Source organism: Arachis ipaensis, chromosome B8 (assembly GCF_059453495.1).
Source record: "Arachis ipaensis isolate K30076 ecotype BB chromosome B8, ASM5945349v1, whole genome shotgun sequence".
NCBI lineage: Eukaryota > Viridiplantae > Streptophyta > Magnoliopsida > Fabales > Fabaceae > Arachis > Arachis ipaensis.
The window spans coordinates 4706805-4724013 of NC_142443.1; the positions used below are offsets into that span (position 1 = coordinate 4706805).

Genomic DNA, 17209 nt, shown 5'->3' on the forward strand with positions numbered 1-17209 from the left:
AGAAAACAACTATTATATATATATATATATATATATATATATATATATATATTTTGAAAATTCTAAATCCTAACTTTATAACAACAGAAAAGTAAATTGTTAGAATTTAATAGGAATATTTTAATCATTTTTTATAATAAAAATATTCTAATTATTTTTTATAAAAAATAATATTAATTTAAACAAATTTAAAATTTGATTTATTATTTTTTGATTAAAATTAATTTATCTGATCTAATTTTAATAAAATAACATAATTTAATTAATTATATATATTAAATTTTAATTACTAAAAAATATTTTTAAAAATAAATATTTTAAAACGTCTTTATTTGAGTACTCTAAAAAAAATACGATATACATCAATCGCTATGAGTAGATTGGCAAGTTAAACTCGCACTTAATTACAAAAGTAGACTAAGCTCATCTTCAAGATTTTAACACAAATTAAAGTATAATATATATAGTTGAACTATAGCTATATATGGATGTATAATATTATTGAAATTTTAAGTGTATCGAAAAATATCAGTATTCCAATTATTTTAACTGTTGATTTTAATTAATATATATTATATATATTTTTTATAATTTATATCAACGGTTAAAATAACTGGAACATTAGTGTTTCCGATATACTTAAAACTCTTCCAATATTATTTGAGTCTGGAACTCTGTTTTAACTCCGATTCATTACATTACATTACATATTTTCTTTTGGCTATGAAATTCCCGAAAATAAAACATAACAAGAAGCTAAATATATGCTTGCCCTTATTTAATTATTATTAATTAATCCACGTAACATTATTATTTTCAGGCCGTTGCCCAAGTAACGTTTTCTTCCCCAACATTCGAGTGCAGCCCTAGAGCATCCCACACCGCCTGCGATCCATCCACGATGTTGTTCCGGCATGGTGGCTGCCCTGCATGCTCCTCGTCGCAGCCGTGAACGGAGTCGCACTCGTCCACCACCTTCGCCCTCACGCTCCTCCCGGTTCTTGTTGAGGTGATCGTTAAATATCTCAAGCACAACGCCCCTTTGTTGAACCACCCAGTGGACAGCGCCACCACTGGCTCCGAGTTTTGGTGGTACTGGTCGTCACACTCAGATGGAGCACCACCGTCGCCTCCTTCACTGAAGTCGTTCAGGGTGAGTATTGCCTTTGTGGAGGACGACACCGGAGGGGAGCACCTGCATTCGCAAAATTATATATATTATTAAAAAGAAATTTTTTAGTTTAATGTCATTAAATTATCTTTATATAAAAAATTGTTAATAAATATTTTTTTTTAATTTATAATTTTAACATATATCTTTACCATACAAGATAACTAAATTTTTAATTAAATTATCGTTCATCTATTTTTAACTATCTAACTTTATGTAAATCGACCTTTATCTCTTATTTAAAATATGAATAATATTACACTTATAATATTCCTGAGATATATATAATTTTTTAATTTTTTAATCGGTTAATAACCAATTTTATGTATTGTACTGCACCCAACAATCTCGGTCATATCCGAGATATACCTCGACGCAACGGTAAGATATCAAAAACTGCCCATATACTCGAATCACGGGGCCAACGTCTTTTACCAGCATATCCGGATCAATCCACTCATGGAGATCTCGGAAAAAGACCGACCGAAAATGCTCCACACTAAGCCTATAAAACAGGAAACAAAGGGCGACACATTACTCACCGCCTACCAGAATTACTTGACTTCATCCTACATCAGTTATCTTCAAGTTACACCTATAGTTTTAGAAAAACTCTATTTTATTGCTGACTTGGGCGTCGGAGTCCTTTTTGCAGGTACCACGCTCGGGTTCGAGTTCGCAAGGGTGACGTCGGCTCACAATTAACATCGGCTCAGGGACCCTTACGGTGACACAAGACCGACGTATAGATCACGCGCAATATCCTTGCCAGAACATTTGGCGCCCACCGTGGGGCCGACGTTAAACTTCTCCCCGCCGAGAATATACCCGTTTACAACTTCTCACCCATATCTGCGCACTTTTCTTTTCCTTCCTTTTTTGCAGGAACAAGACGATGACAGATCATTCCAAAACTCATCACTCTCCCCAGGTGAATGCTGATCTCCTTGCCGCAAACGCCGCTCTATCAGCGGAAAACCAACGAATGGCCGAACTATTAGCAGCCCTACAAAACAACGGAGACCGGAAGGAGCATAGCAAAAAGACGAATCTAGAGCAGAACGAAGAACATCAGTCAGAATCCAACGCCAAAACAGCGGAAACTCTCCCCAAGAACGAGAGGAGACGAGCCAATCCATTCTCTGAAGAGATAATGAACTACAAAATGCCCCTGAACTTTACACTTCCAATGACCCTGACGCCATACAAAGGCATCGGGGACCCGAAGGTCCACGTCACCAAGTTCGAGTCCATGATGTTCCTCAACAGTGATTGCGACCCCATCCTGTGCCGCTCTTTTCCCACTTTTCTGGACGAAGCCGCCCTATTGTGGTTCTCTAATCTGCCTGCAGGATCCATAACTAGCTTCGACGAGTTTGCCAAAATGTTTATCAATCATTTCGCAGCATCAAAAATATATGTCAGAGATTCGGACTATCTAAGTACCATCAAGTAGGGACCACACGAAAGCCTCAAGGAGTACATGACGCGCTTCACCACGGCGGCCATGGAGATCCCCGACCTAAACCCAGAAGTACAACTACACGCCATTAAAAGCGGGCTCTGACCAGGGAAATTCCAAGAAGCCATAGCCGTGGCAAAACCAAAAACGCTAGAGGAATTCTGAGACAAAGCTACGGGACAAATTGAAATAGAAGAACTTCGTGAAACGCGAAGGAACGAACGACCGACCTCGCGAAAGGATGAGGACAAACCGAACAGGCCTAACATCAATGAACATAGAAAATCCTTTAAACTGACCCCAAAGTTTGATTCATATACCAGGTTTAATACGAGGAGGGAGGACATCATAAAAGACATACTCCACAACAGATTGATCAAACTGCCAGTCAAGGCCGGAACGTACCAGGACCAGAGGTATGTGGACAAAGGAAAACATTGTGCTTTCCACCAGAAGTTCGGTCACACTACAGACGAGTGTGTAGCTGCTAAAGATTTGCTGGAAAGACTGGCACGACAGGGGCTATTAGACAAATACATCAGCTCAAGAAATCAGAAGGAAGTAGATATCAGTAAACCGAAGCATAACTCGGACCGCAGGGACAAGGGATCATGGCGAGACCCAATCGAAACCCCAACCGCCAAAGGAGTCATAAACTACATTTCAGGAGGGTTCGCAGGGGGAGGAATGACGAACACAGCCAGGAAACGAAGTTACAGGGCCATGTTAACGATGAAGGATACCCGACAGAACTCCCAAAAGCCAACACCCTCAGCCGATATTAACTTCGGCGCCAGTGACTTCAAATCAAGAGCGCCTAACTTAGATGACCCAGTCGTAATCTCGGTTAGCATGGGACCGTTAACTGTGAAGAAGGTGTTACTCGACCCAGGAAGCAGTGCAAATGTCCTGTTCTATTCCACATTCAAGAAGATGCAATTGAGCGACAACTCACTACAACCATCAGGAGGAGAGCTGGCAGGTTTTTCGGGCGAAAGAGTCCCGATATCAGGCTATGTCTGGATAAGAACAACACTAGGCAAGCCACCAAACTCCAAGACCCTAGACATTCAATTCCTAGTAGTCGACTGCGCCAGCCCCTACAACATCATTTTGGGACGCCCCTCTTTGAACTCCTTCGGAGCCATCGTCTCCACTGTTCACTTGTGCGTCAAATTTTCTTTGCAGGACAACACAATATCCACGGTTCATGCCGATCATAAAGAAGCCAGGCAATGCTACAATGCGAGTTTGCTGGGCCGTGCAAAAGACACAATCCCGAGAATAAACTCGGTGTACAATTCAGAGAATACCCCGCGACTGACAGACATGGATCCGAGAGATGACTACGACCGGCCTTCCCCAACGGACGACCTGGAAAAGGTAGAACTACATACAGATAATCAATATACTAACATTGGATCAGCTTTTTCTGCAGGAAGAAAGCAACTTTTGAAGGACATTCTGAAAGACAACGCTGACCTATTTGCTTGGACACCTGCCGACATGCCGGGGATCGATCCAAACTTCATTTGCCACAAGCTGGCAATTAATCCAAACGTCCGACCTATACGGCAGAAAAAACGAAACTTGGGAACAGAAAGAAGGACTGCAGCAGCAATAGAAACCCAAAAGCTTCTGGACGCAGGTTTTATCAGAGAAGTCCGATTCTCTTCATGGCTAGCCAACGTGGTCATGGTAAAAAAGAATACTGGAAGCTGGCGAATGTGTGTAGATTTTACAGACCTGAACAAAGCTTGCCCAAATGAATCATATCCTCTGCCAAACATTGACAGACTCGTAGATGATACCTCAGGATACAAAGTGCTACGCTTTATGGATGCCTACTCAGGATATAATCAGATCCAAATGCACCCAGACGACGAAGATAAAACAACATTCATAACCGACCAAGGTAATTTCTGCTATAAGGTAATGCCTTTTGGACTAAAAAATGCAGGTGCCACTTATCAGAGACTAATGGACAAGGTATTCAAAGACCAAATCGGAAGAAGTATTGAAATCTATGTCGATGACATGGTTGTCAAATCCAGCTTGGAAGAATAGCACGAAGCCGACTTAAAAGAAGTTTTTCAACAACTACGAACACATAACATGAGGCTAAATCCCGACAAATGCGCGTTTGGAGTAAAACAAGGAAAGTTCCTCGGTTTTCTGTTAACAAACCGAGGTATAGAAGCCAACCCAGAAAAAATGTCGAGCCATATTAAACATGCAATCACCAACAACAATTAAGGAGGTCCAGCGACTAACGGGGCGCTTGGCCGCGTTATCAAGATTCCTGCCAGCTGCAGCAACAAGATCTTACCATTTCTTCAAAACAATAAAGAAGTCGGAGAAGTTCACATGGACAACTGATTGCGAAAGAGCATTTTTCGAGTTCAAACAAATACTCGCATCACCACCTATATTACAGAAACCCGAGCAAGGTAAACCTCTTCTACTTTTCCTTTTAATTACAGCTAACACCTTCAGCTTTGTCCTCGTAACAGATACAGGGAATGAGCAGCACCCGGTATACTTCGTGAGCAAAGTCCTACAGGGCGCCGAGCTCAGATACCCAACGATAGAGAAACTAGCACTTAGTTTGATAATGACAGCTCGTCGCCTAAGACATTACTTTCAGACGCACCCGATCATAGTATGCACGGGGCACCCTTTACGACAAATACTCTCAAAACCAGATCTGGCAGGACGGATGACGAAATGGGCGATTGAGCTCTCGGAATTTGACATATCATATCAGTCAAGAGGCTCACCTAAGGCCTAGGGACTAGTTGATTTTGTAGCCGAATTCACATGCAAGAGTGAACAGACCAAAAATTGGGAGCTATATGTAGATGGCGCGTCAAATGAAAACGGATGCGGAGCAGGAATCCTTCTGAAAGACGATGAAGGAGTACAGGCCGAACAGTCGATCAAGTTCCTCTTCCAAACAACAAACAATCAAGCCGAATATGAAGCTTTGCTGGCTGGATTACGACTGGCCAAGGAAGTCAGAATCTCGTCCCTGACTGTGCACTGTGATTCACTACTAGTAGTACAACAGGTAAGCCACCAATTCCAGGTACGAGACAGATCTTAGAAAAATATCTAAGCTTGGTAAAAACCCTAGTACAGTCTTTCAAAAAGTTTGAAATACTTCACATACCTCGAGAAGAAAATTGCAGAGCTGATATTCTGTCAAAACTAGCCACGCATAGGTTAACGGAACAAACAGAAAAACTTCATCATATTACGTTAACGGAAACTAGTCTAGATACAAAATCTGTCTTTAGCATATCACAGGAAGAAGACTGGAGAAATGTATTCGTCAACTACATAAGAAGCGGAGACATACCAGAAGGAGAGGAGCCGAGGTCATTTAGACACAAAGCGGCTCAATATACTCTGATGGGAACCGAGTTATACAAACGAGGAATTTCTAGGCCACTTTTAAAATGTCTTGGACCGGCAGAAGCAGAAACCGTATTAAACGAACTACACGACGGAATTTGCGGAAATCACACTGGAAGTAGAAGCCTAGTCTCAAGAACATTACGAGCCGGCTATTACTGGCCGACAATGAGAAAGGATTGTAACAACAAAGTACAACGCTGCAATGCATGCCAACGGTGTGGACCACTCATCCACAACCCAGCCGAACTACTACACGCATCAAATATCAGCTGGCCGTTCCACAAATGGGGAATGGATATACTCGGCCCGTTCCCTATATCTACAGGACAGGTAAAATTTTTACTCGTGGCCATCGACTATTTTACAAAATGGATTGAAGCACAGCCCCTAGCAAAGATCACAGCCGAAAAGGTACAAAATTTCATTTGGAAAACGATAATATGCAGGTTCGGTTTACCTAGGGAAATCATATCAGACAATGGCAGGCAATTCACTGATAAAAAAATTGCATCATACCTTACAGATTTGCGCATTAAACATAATTTTTTCTCTGTCGAGCACCCTCAAACCAACGGGCTCGCAGAAGCTGCTAACAAAGTTGTTTTGCAGGCATTAAAAAAGAAACTAATAGATGTTAAAGGTCGGTGGGCTGAGCTCATACCAGAAGTAATATGGAGCTATAACATAACGCCGCATACAACGACGAATACAAGCCCGTTCCGACTAGTATATGGAGCAGAGTGCATGATACCAGTCGAGATCAGCCAAGGGTCTAGCAGAACCGAATACTTCAATGAAGAAGATAACTCAACTGAAAGAGCAACCGAGATCGACCTGATAGACGAAGAACGCAACCTGGCTAAACTACAACAGCAGGCCATGCAAACAATAATAAAGAAACAATACAACAAAAGAGTAAGACCAAGAACACTACAAGAAGGAGACTTAGTCATGCGACGGATGGAAGCCGTACGAAAGCCGCCAGGTCACGGAAAATTAGCCGCAAATTGGGAGGGCCCCTTCCGAATTTCCAAAGCCATTGGAAAGGGAGCATACTGCCTGGAAACAATAGAAGGAACACCCCTCCCCAACACATGGAACATTTCATCTCTGAAAATGTACTACAGCTAAGGCCGATTTGTAACGGTGATTTGGCCAGGTACTCTTTTTCCTGATCACGAGGTTTTTTCCTAAGGAGGGTTTACTCGGACAGGTTTTAACGAGGCCGACCATCTCACATAATAGACAATTCAATTTTACAATAAATATAAAGTTCTGCTACTTCAAATTAGCAAAACCGACCTTATAAGGCCAGACAAATTCAGGAAATATTCAATGTACATGAAAATCAACATGGGCCCTAAACATGCATTCCAAAAAACATACAAAAGCCGACAAACAAGGTTGGAAACAAAGTCCAAAATATCCCAACACAAAACTACACTAAATAAGACTTAAGAGTTCCTCTCAAGGGGGAGGAACACTCTCATCCTGATCTTCGACGCCCTCATCATCGGCAAAACGGCCATTAACTACAATCTTTGTGACATTCAAGCGCCCGACGTCAAACTCGGGGGCAAACAGTAAGACTTGGCTGACAGCACGGTCAAACCCAACCAAAAACATGTCCATCTTCTCCTCTTCAAGTTCATTAAGACGAGCAGTCATCTCACCCTTAACTTTGTCATTCTCCTTAAAATCAGCCTGGAGCACCCTGATTTGTTCATGAAGACGTCCCACTTCATCTTCCCTCTCTTTCTTCAATAACTTGATCTGTTCCTTCAGATCCCCTACTTCATTTTCCATCTCTTTCACCTTAGCAGTGACATCACTTACAGTTTTTTCTTTCTCTCTTAACAAAAGCTCGGAAGAGGCAGCTTTATCCACCAGGACCTGCTGCTCAGAACTTAACAACTCCGTAGTACGACCAACACAAAGAAGCCGAGAAGCAACAACCTAGAAAACAGAAGAGTGATTTCAGCCAACTAACCAGAATAAAACAGACAAAGAAAACAAAATTACATACTTGTATGAACTTGCCCATCCCCTCTAAACCCACACGACGAGTGAGTGCCATATCCCCAGGAAACTGGGAAACGCGATCAGCAAGCTCAGACAAAGGAAATTGGTCGCTCCAAAGCGAATGAGGATTCGCACCAGGAAGGAAGCCATGCAGCCGACGCTGACGATCAAAAACAGATTTGACAGCAACGTTTTGATCACCCTCAGAAATCACTTCCAATGAATTCTTCGACACAGTCTTCCTCCTCTTTGGCGAGGGAGGGACCTGCGCAGAGGAAAATGCATCATCTTCAACAGCATCTTTCACAGCCCCAGAAACATTGCCACTCTTATCAACCTTTTTCTTCAGAAAAGCTTGGAACTTGGCGGGATTCAGATTAGGCATCTTACTACCTGAAATAAAATGAAAGTTAGCAGACATATCACAAGACAGCGGAAAATTTCACACAACTAACGGTACCTATATATAATTTCAGCCCTTCAAAATCATTTTCCACATCGAATTTCAATAAATCAGGAATAGGCAAACATCCCCCAGCAGCAAAATTCTCAATTAAAAACTCCAACAGACAGTCCTCTTCAACGCTCATATCATCAGCCTCAAGAATTTGCAAAGGCTCCGAACACCAATAGAGAAGGAACTTTTCTATCATCTCGTCATCAAGGAAAAACAGATATACAGTCTCCAGAGCACGAATTTTTACAAACATAGATTTGAAATTTTTAAAAGAGGATTTATAAAGTAAAAACAGGGAGCGACCAGGAAAACTGCTCAGAAAAACCCAAAGACCCTTTCGCACCCCCTTGGATTGGAAAAGAGAAAAGAAAACGTTCAGTGAAGGGACAACATCCAAGAAATTCATAACAACTTCAAACGCACGCAGAAAGGCCCACGAGTTCGGGTGTAACTGCGAAGGAGCACAGTTAAGCTGAATCAAAACTCTACACTCAAAATTTGAAAACGGAAACTTCACATGAAGCTCAGACAAACACGGAACATACATGTAAAAGTAACCCCAGTCCCCCCTCCTCTCACAAACCCTATCCTGACCAGAACACGGAAGGAATTCAAAACCAACATCAGACCCAGGTCTTACAAATTTAGCAGGAACCAAACCCTGAACCGACTCTTGGCTACAGTAGGAGGATGCCTGAGTCTTTACGTCGTCATTAACCCAGTGATAAGGATTCTCCTTATCCTCCTCGACAACCTTCAATTTCTCTTTTTCCCTAACCATCTTTTCAGAAAAGAAAGTTGAAAGAAACAAAATGCAACAAGAAGACAAGGAGACTAACCTCTTGAAGACATAATCCCTAATTCACCAAAAACCCCTTTTTTGCAAAACACCTGAAGACTCGTGTTCGACAAACAATCAATTACAACCCACTACTTTAGTGGGAACATATCAAGTTATTCAGTTATGAGAAGGAAACAGATAAGCTTGCACATTGGTGAACGTGCGCATTAATCACGGCCCAGTTAACCAAGTGACAAACAATCACTTGTTCCAACAAAATAGATAAGCAAGCATTTCAGAATACAATTTCGAAAAAAAAAAAGCGGGTGAAATTTTTAAATTTTAGGCCCAAGCTTGTACGACCGTCGAGCTTGGGGGCTTGGCTATTCAGCCCCTCTACGCCGAGGTATATCTTCAGGAAAGCTCAACTTGTCGTATACACCAAGTCAAGCTTGGGGGCTGTGTACTGCACCCAACAATCTCGGTCATATCCGAGATATACCTCGACGCAACGGTAAGATATAAAAAACCGCCCATATACTCGAATCACGGGGCCAACGTCTTTTACCAGCATATCCGGATCAATCCACTCACGGAAATCTCGGAAAAAGGCCGACCGAAAATGCTCCACACTAAGCCTATAAAACAGGAAACAAAGGGCGACACATTACTCACCGCCTACCAGAATTACTTGACTTCATCCTACATCAGTTATCTTCAAGTTACACCTATAGTTTTAGAAAAACTTTATTTTATTGCTGACTCGGGCGTCGGAGTCCTTTTTGCAGGTACCACGCTCGGGTTCGAGTTCGCAAGGGTGACGTCGGCTCATAATTAACATCGGCTCAAGGACCCTTACGGTGACACAAGACCGACGTATAGATCACGCGCAATATCCTTGCCAGAACATGTATAAAATTAGTTTGATTAATTAACCTAAACCAAATATTTAGTTTTTTAGATAACCTTAAAGCCCTAATATATATATATACTAATATACATGCATGGAAGCGTGAGCATCGTACGTGTATTGAGGGTAGGAGTTTGTGCCGCATTGAAGGGTGCCGGAGGAGCGGCAGGTCGTTCCGCTGCCACCACTTGGTGGGGGAGGGGATCCGTGGTTACGTGGTGGGGGTGGGGAGCGGCAGATGTGAGTGCCGAGGTCAGGGTCGTCGTTGCACTTGCCGTTGGTGCAGATGAGCTGGCCGTCGCAGTCGTTGAAGTCGTTGCATGGGCCATAGCAGTAGGAAATTCCGTTTATGAGAGTGAATAGGCAAAATGAACAAGATAGAACCATAATGAAGGAGGTTGCTTTGTGAGCCATTATTGGGTATTAGATTATAATCACTAATTGGTGGTTTAGTTTTGTGCTTTCTGATGAGCATTAGATGTGATGCTTAAATAGAGGACAATCATAGTAAATACCTTTGATATTTATAAGTTATAATTAATTACAATTTGAAGAAAAAAAATGTGTGCTTACTGCTTATGCTACTCATGTAGCTAGTACGAAAACCCCGTGGATTCAGTTGCCGTGTAAGAAGGGGTGTAATGTAGATGATCATAATTATAAACCACAAAGAGAACAGAAAAATTGTTCACCAATATTTAGAACTTAATTAGATCATAAGTTAAGTTGTATCAAACACCCTTTTCCTTGTGTCGTTCCATATATTTATTAATTGAGTAACATTATCAAACTAACATTATAATAGATGGTCAACAAGCTAAGTTTATAATTGATTTTTGCATATTTTATTTTAATAAATTTTGAATGTTTTTTTCTTAAATATTAAATGTTGACTACAATATTTGTTATGAAATGTTAATTTTTTAAAATTTTCTCATTAATTATCAATTTTAGTTCAACATTAAGGTAAAACAAGAAAAAAGTATTACTTATATAATATTTTTCTTGTAACAAATTAAAACTACTTTGTATATAGAGGAAAAGACCGTGTTTTATGAGTAAATTAAAATTATTCTATATGTCAAATTAATTAGTTAAATGAGGGCTAGAGACGGGGAATGGGTGCCATGGTAGAAGAATAAAAGAAAAGACATCTAGTGAGACGGCTGCGTTTGTATTAGAAGAGGGTAAAAAAAAATACTGAAAACAAGATACAAAATGATAGACACAAAATTTTATGTTTTTATATTTTATTTGGCAATAAATTAAAATAAATTATGAAAATTTAATTTATTCTCTTTTTTTACATTTAAAAAATTAAAAAAATATATAATAATAAAAAAATATAATTATAAAAAATTAACACAAATAATAAAAAAATAAAAAATAAATTGTGTTTCTTGTTAGTATTTCTGTATTTTTTTTGTTAAGATGAACATAAAATATACTAATTTAATATTCTTGAACATAATATTTCTGTTCACGTCTCATTTGTCAAATAAAATTTTATATTTCTGTATTTGTATCTCAATATCCTGTCCTTAAAAATAATCGCAGAAAGAATAATATTATTTGACATTCTCTAATGATATATATGATAACTAAATTTATGCTGCCGCAGACTACCCCTCTTCAAAATTTTTTAAATTTTGTAATGGGATAGATACCGGATACAGGCGTGAAATTGTCAAAGTTGGAGGCTATTGATTGAATTCCTCAATTCCATGTGCATGTTTTAGCAGTTCATTCCTTCTCTTATACGTATAGAGGAATACTAGAAAATCAAAAGGATATTAGCTAAATATTTTTAGGTGACTTTAAAATTTCTACAAGTTAATATATATGGATGTTTCTTTTGTTAAGTATCAGAATGTGCATGTTTTAGCAGTTCATTCCTTCTCTTATATGTATAGAGGAATGCTAGGAAATCAAAAGGGTATTAGCTAAATATTTTTGAGTGACTTTAAAATCTCTACGAGTTAATATATATGGATGTTTCTTTTGTTAAGTATCAGAATGTTTCTTCTTCATACTAAATGGATGTTCTTTTATATATTTTTTGAATTTTTTTGTATTGCAAATGTGAATGTCTCTATTTTTTAAAAAATTTTTTATATATATATTTTTTAAATTTTATAGATATTTAATTATTTTTGCTAAAATATAATTAAATGTTTCTTTTGTTAAGTATTAGGATTTTTTTTATATTAAATGAATGTTTTTTTATAAATAATACTGACAAATAACAATTCTTCCCTAAGTTCATTCTTCCAAGATATAATTTCCGTACAAATATACCTGCATCATCATCAAGATTCATATTGTATTATATTAAAAAAAACACACACAATACATGTGAGAATGGATTGGATTGACGAGAATGAATGATGACCTCCGCGGAGAAGCCACGAACTTCTCCGAGAACGATCTTCTCGAGGCCATTAACGCTAAGCGTGGACATGAAATCCACCACGCGCCGCGCGTGGTCTATGGCTTTCTGGCGCATTAGGATGTTTAGGATGGGGTAGAAGGTGGTCACACTGGGGCGACAGCCTCCGACGTCGGTACGTGTCATATATTCGATGACATGGAGTACGGTGACGAAATCGAAGGTGGACTTCGTGTTGAAGCAGTTGTCTTGAATGCGCTTGTTGAGAACGTCGCGGAGAGAATAAAAGTCGTCGGCGCTTCCAGCAGCATTGGTGAGAGAGAGTGGTCTGTGTGTGTGATTGTTGGAGGTGGATAGGTTAATGTCAGAGAAAAGAGGAAGGCTTTTATAAATTTTAATTAGGTTTACTTAATTAATTTTAAATTTTTTAAATTCAAAATTTAAAAAATAAAATTAATTATTAATATAAATTAATGTGATTTTGTTTAGTTTTTGGCTGATAACCTCTTGATTCCTATATTCCTTATACTTTTCCATATGTTTAACACTGTTTAACACTTTTCCATATGTATAAGGACTAGGGCATTGTACATATAAATTTTGAATTAAAAAAAAAAACATTTTTTCCTTTTTTAATATATGATTTATTTATGAACCATTTTAAAATTTGTTATTGAAGAATTACTTGTAAAGCCGGACATTATCACGTCAAAAAAACTAAAATCATCTAATATCTATTACATTAGTCCATGACAAATATATTTTGAATAAATTAGTACATAAAAAAATATATGGAACTAAACCCTAAATCAGTCAACAATGAAACAACTTAATTAATTATAAATATAATAATTAGTTTTATTTATTTATGATTTAAAATATTAGTTATTAAATATTTTACCACATTTAAATTATGAGGAGATACGTTCAGTATCATTGCAACGTGAATAATGAAAATTGATTCAATTAGTTTCCGTCTTTTCACTCTCCTTCCCTCTCCAAATGTCTAAAACATAATAAATCAGAAAGAAAACATTTAGAACTATCCAATTTACAAAGAAAAGAAATATTCTAATACTTAGCATAAACACCATCCACATAGAGATTTTAAATTCACCCAAAAGCATTTGGCTAGTTTTTTGTTGGAATCATTTTGATTCCCTAACATTATTGTTAGTACATATGGCTAGGGGTGGAAAAAGGTCAGGCGGCCTGGCCTGTGTTTGGCCTGGCCTGGCCTGTTATAAAATAGGCACAAGCTCAGGCTGTTATAAAAGCCTTATTATGTTAATAGGCCAGGCCCAGGCTCACTAATTAGTCTGGCCTGGCCTGTCAGGCCTGTTTGGACCTTTTAATATATAGTTATATATATATAAATAATTTTTTTATTGTTAACACAATAATGAGATATTTTAAATTTACTATATTTAATTATAAATAATTTTATATATTTTAAATACTTTAAAGTTTAAAAATTCTTATAAATATTAAATATGACAATTTATATATAAATATGTTTATTAAAAAATATTTTTTAAATAATATTTTTATTTTTGTAAAAAAAAAAATTAGCAGGCCTTTTAACAGATTTCAGGCTAGGTTAGACTAAATAACATATTAGGCTTAGTACTTTGAAAAAAGCCTATAACAGGCTGCAGGCCAGGCTCAGGCCAATTAACTACATGACAGGCCAGATCTGTTAAGAACAAAGTCCTGACCTATTTTCACCCCTACATATGGCTCAAAGAAAATAATGAACATATATTTTAAAATAGAATATTACGTCAGAAAATGTGAAGAAGAAGAAGAGAAACAATTAAAAAAAAAAAAAGAAAAATACCGAACTCATGCATGTGTAAGACCTTGTTCTAGAATACAATGTCTACATGGTGGATAAAAAAAATGCTGTACAAATAAAGACAATTTTCCCATTTTAGTACTTCCCATATACATGAGCGAGGTTATATTACTAAATTCAACGATATATGCTGGTCTAGAAAGGTAGTACCGCAGTAGCTAGGAATTATTTCTGTCATTTGATCATAATTCAGCTAATTTGATATATTTATAAATTAATATATGATATTAAGATACATTAACTTGTAAAAGCCAAAAAAGGAATTAACAATTATTGTGAGAGCGAGGGAAGCTAGGCATAAATAAACTCAGCAACCACCGATGATCATCATTACTCAGAAAATAAAAACCAAAAAAGAAGATACAAAAAAAATATATGGAGGTCATTTGAAGTGAAACAAGTAGACTTGGCCATTAGCATTCACCCCGAGGTACAATGACATTAATGGCGCCGTCTTCATAAGTCAAGCATCCTGCGGAATTTCGCTTATCAAATCTTACATGGAATAGAATGCTGAGGATTCGCTATACTCTCTTTTGCTATACTAACGCCTACCTCACACCCACACACACATGAAATTTTTTTTTTTTTTTTTTATCAAATTTACACTACATGAGATTTGAACCTAAAACCTCTTGGTAAAAAAGAGGAACCACTTGAAGCAACACGTCTTTTTTTTTTTTTTTTTTGGTATGGCTGCGCACGTCATGTTTAAAAATGCTGACCAGTTGTTATTGGGTTTCTTATCTCAATGGTGTATTATTGTTTGGTAATGTATCTCAATGGTGTATTTAGTTATAAGTTGTGCCTACACTTTGGAGGCCCTTTAACAATATACCTAACCATTGCAGATGGATAATGGGCTATTTCGCCCTGGGCTCATGAATGGTGGACCCACTAATGCTTCCAAGATTCATATCATGTTGCGTGACCCACACTTCACAAGGAGCTGTATAAGGGTTTGAACTTTGAACACTGAGTAAGCTCAGGAAACTATAGAACACATAGTAATAGTGGTGTGTCGTGTGTGTTGTGTAAAAGACCCAAAAAAACAAAAAACAAAAAAGCGCGTAAAAAATTATGTCCAAACTCCAAAATGAAAAAAACAAACGTAGAAAATAACATACCACTCAAAAAGGTTTAATTATTCGGCGGTCCTATAATTTCATCGAATTTTTAATTAAGTCTCTATACTTTTTTTTTCAATTGAGTCTCTATACATTATTTTTTTTTCAATTTAGTCCCCGCTAACGTTAAACGTCAAAAAAATATTTGTGAATTGTGAAATTACTTGTAAACCTTTAGGGATCCAATTGAAAAGAAAAAAAATATAGGAACCTAATTGAAAATTCGATAAAATTATAAATGTTCAATGAAAGATATTCCTATAATCCTATTCAATAATTCTAAGACATTAAAGATATTCCTATAAATCAACAATAACATTGATAACGGCCGATTCTTGTGCGACTCATCAAGAGGCTGGCTCATGGTAAATGCAACAGTTCTAACATGTTTCGCCTCGGATGAGTTTTTTAACGGCAGACGGCATACCAGGCAAGTGGATTGTTTCCTCAGCCATATGTCAATGCAAGAAAGATGAAATGTGTGATCGCATTTCGGCATGATGCGTAACATTTCTCTTTCTTTGTAATCTGCCAAACATATGACACACCTGTAGAAGTAATGCAAATTAGTTATCCATTCATTGACTCCTTGGTTGAGCTTATTTCGAATCCATGAAGTGCTTTTCTTAAAAAACGATGTTAAGATAATCACAGTATCTAGAAAACACTAGAAGTTACAATACGAGATTAAGGAACGTATGAGGTACAAGTTGTACATGAGCTGAAACTGAGAGACCAAACTTAACTGTGTATCTTCTATAGCACTGAAGGTCTCTTGGTTGAACTTCAAAATGGGGATTGCATCAAGCATAACAGGCTTGGATTCAAGGTCATTAGCATGATGTTTTGGCTATCAAAAACAATGAAAAATTAAAATCTAAATTACCAACAGATAAACAAGTAAAATAAACAAAACCACAACTTAGATATAAACTAAACTACTAATTAGGCAAAAAATAATATCATCAACTTGAATTATATGATATATGCAGATTCATGAACCCGAAGTATATGATATATAGAATACTGACCTATGAAAAAGTCTCAACTACATACTCATCTTACAAAAGAATCAAATGAAAGGGCAATATATACATTGTTCAATACCTATATACCAATTCTACATCTTATTAAAATTTATAGCCAAATCACATATTTATTCTAGGAAAAAGATGTAGCATTTGCATCATTTCATATAGAAGCTTGCAAAAGAATCAAAATTATAGCTGTCCTCATTCCTTATATGCCTCAAGGAGAATTGGATCAGAACAACAATCTAGAAACCATTACCAAATAATATATAGTATAGAACTAATTTTCACAAAAGTTGAGCAAAATATCAAAAACTCAAACTTATATTCACAAATTACAACCCAGAAAAAAGCTTAATAAATTAGCTCAGAAAAAGGAGGGGGTTTGAAGAGGTGAAATTTTTACCTTTTCTATGTCAATCCTAGATTCAATCTCATACATCACGCGAGATTCAACACTCTCTCTTATCCTCCCACAATTGATTCTTGTGCACATAAACACAATGAAAGTGGCACTCATCCCAAACCCAATGACCGTGGTAACCAAATTGGTACCTGAACCCATAATCTCCAATCACCAT

General features: G+C 37.5%; 2 protein-coding genes across 2 annotated transcripts; both read right to left on the reverse strand.

Annotated features, from left to right (window-relative positions):
• Nucleotides 1–816: 816 nt before the first annotated feature.
• LOC107610430 (kiwellin-like) lies at nucleotides 817–10637 on the reverse strand. The gene is made up of 2 exons (XM_016312481.3): nucleotides 10339–10637; nucleotides 817–1195 (listed from the first exon to the last, which is right to left on the reverse strand). Exons 1-2 carry the CDS (start codon nucleotides 10635–10637, stop codon nucleotides 817–819), a joined length of 678 nt encoding a protein of 225 aa, XP_016167967.1.
• Nucleotides 10638–12485: 1848 nt separating this feature from the next.
• Nucleotides 12486–17193, reverse strand: LOC107610428 (uncharacterized). The gene is made up of 5 exons (XM_088495264.1): nucleotides 17035–17193; nucleotides 16305–16447; nucleotides 15915–16145; nucleotides 12616–12940; nucleotides 12486–12521 (listed from the first exon to the last, which is right to left on the reverse strand). The coding sequence occupies exons 1-5, from the start codon at nucleotides 17191–17193 to the stop codon at nucleotides 12486–12488; spliced, it is 894 nt and encodes a 297-aa protein (XP_088351390.1).
• Nucleotides 17194–17209: the final 16 nt, after the last annotated feature.

Coding starts and splice junctions, on each gene's coding strand:
- LOC107610428 (XM_088495264.1), bottom strand. CDS start 17,193: ATGGGTTCAGGTACCAATTTGGTTACCACGGTCATTGGGTTTGGGATG. Junction 16,448..17,034: donor CTAGGATTGACATAGAAAAG/GTAAAAATTTCA, acceptor TGTTTTTGATAG/CCAAAACATCATGCTAATGA. Junction 16,146..16,304: donor TTTCAGCTCATGTACAACTT/GTACCTCATACG, acceptor TTACTTCTACAG/GTGTGTCATATGTTTGGCAG.
- LOC107610430 (XM_016312481.3), bottom strand. CDS start 10,637: ATGGCTCACAAAGCAACCTCCTTCATTATGGTTCTATCTTGTTCATTT. Junction 1,196..10,338: donor AACTCCTACCCTCAATACAC/GTACGATGCTCA, acceptor TTGCGAATGCAG/GTGCTCCCCTCCGGTGTCGT.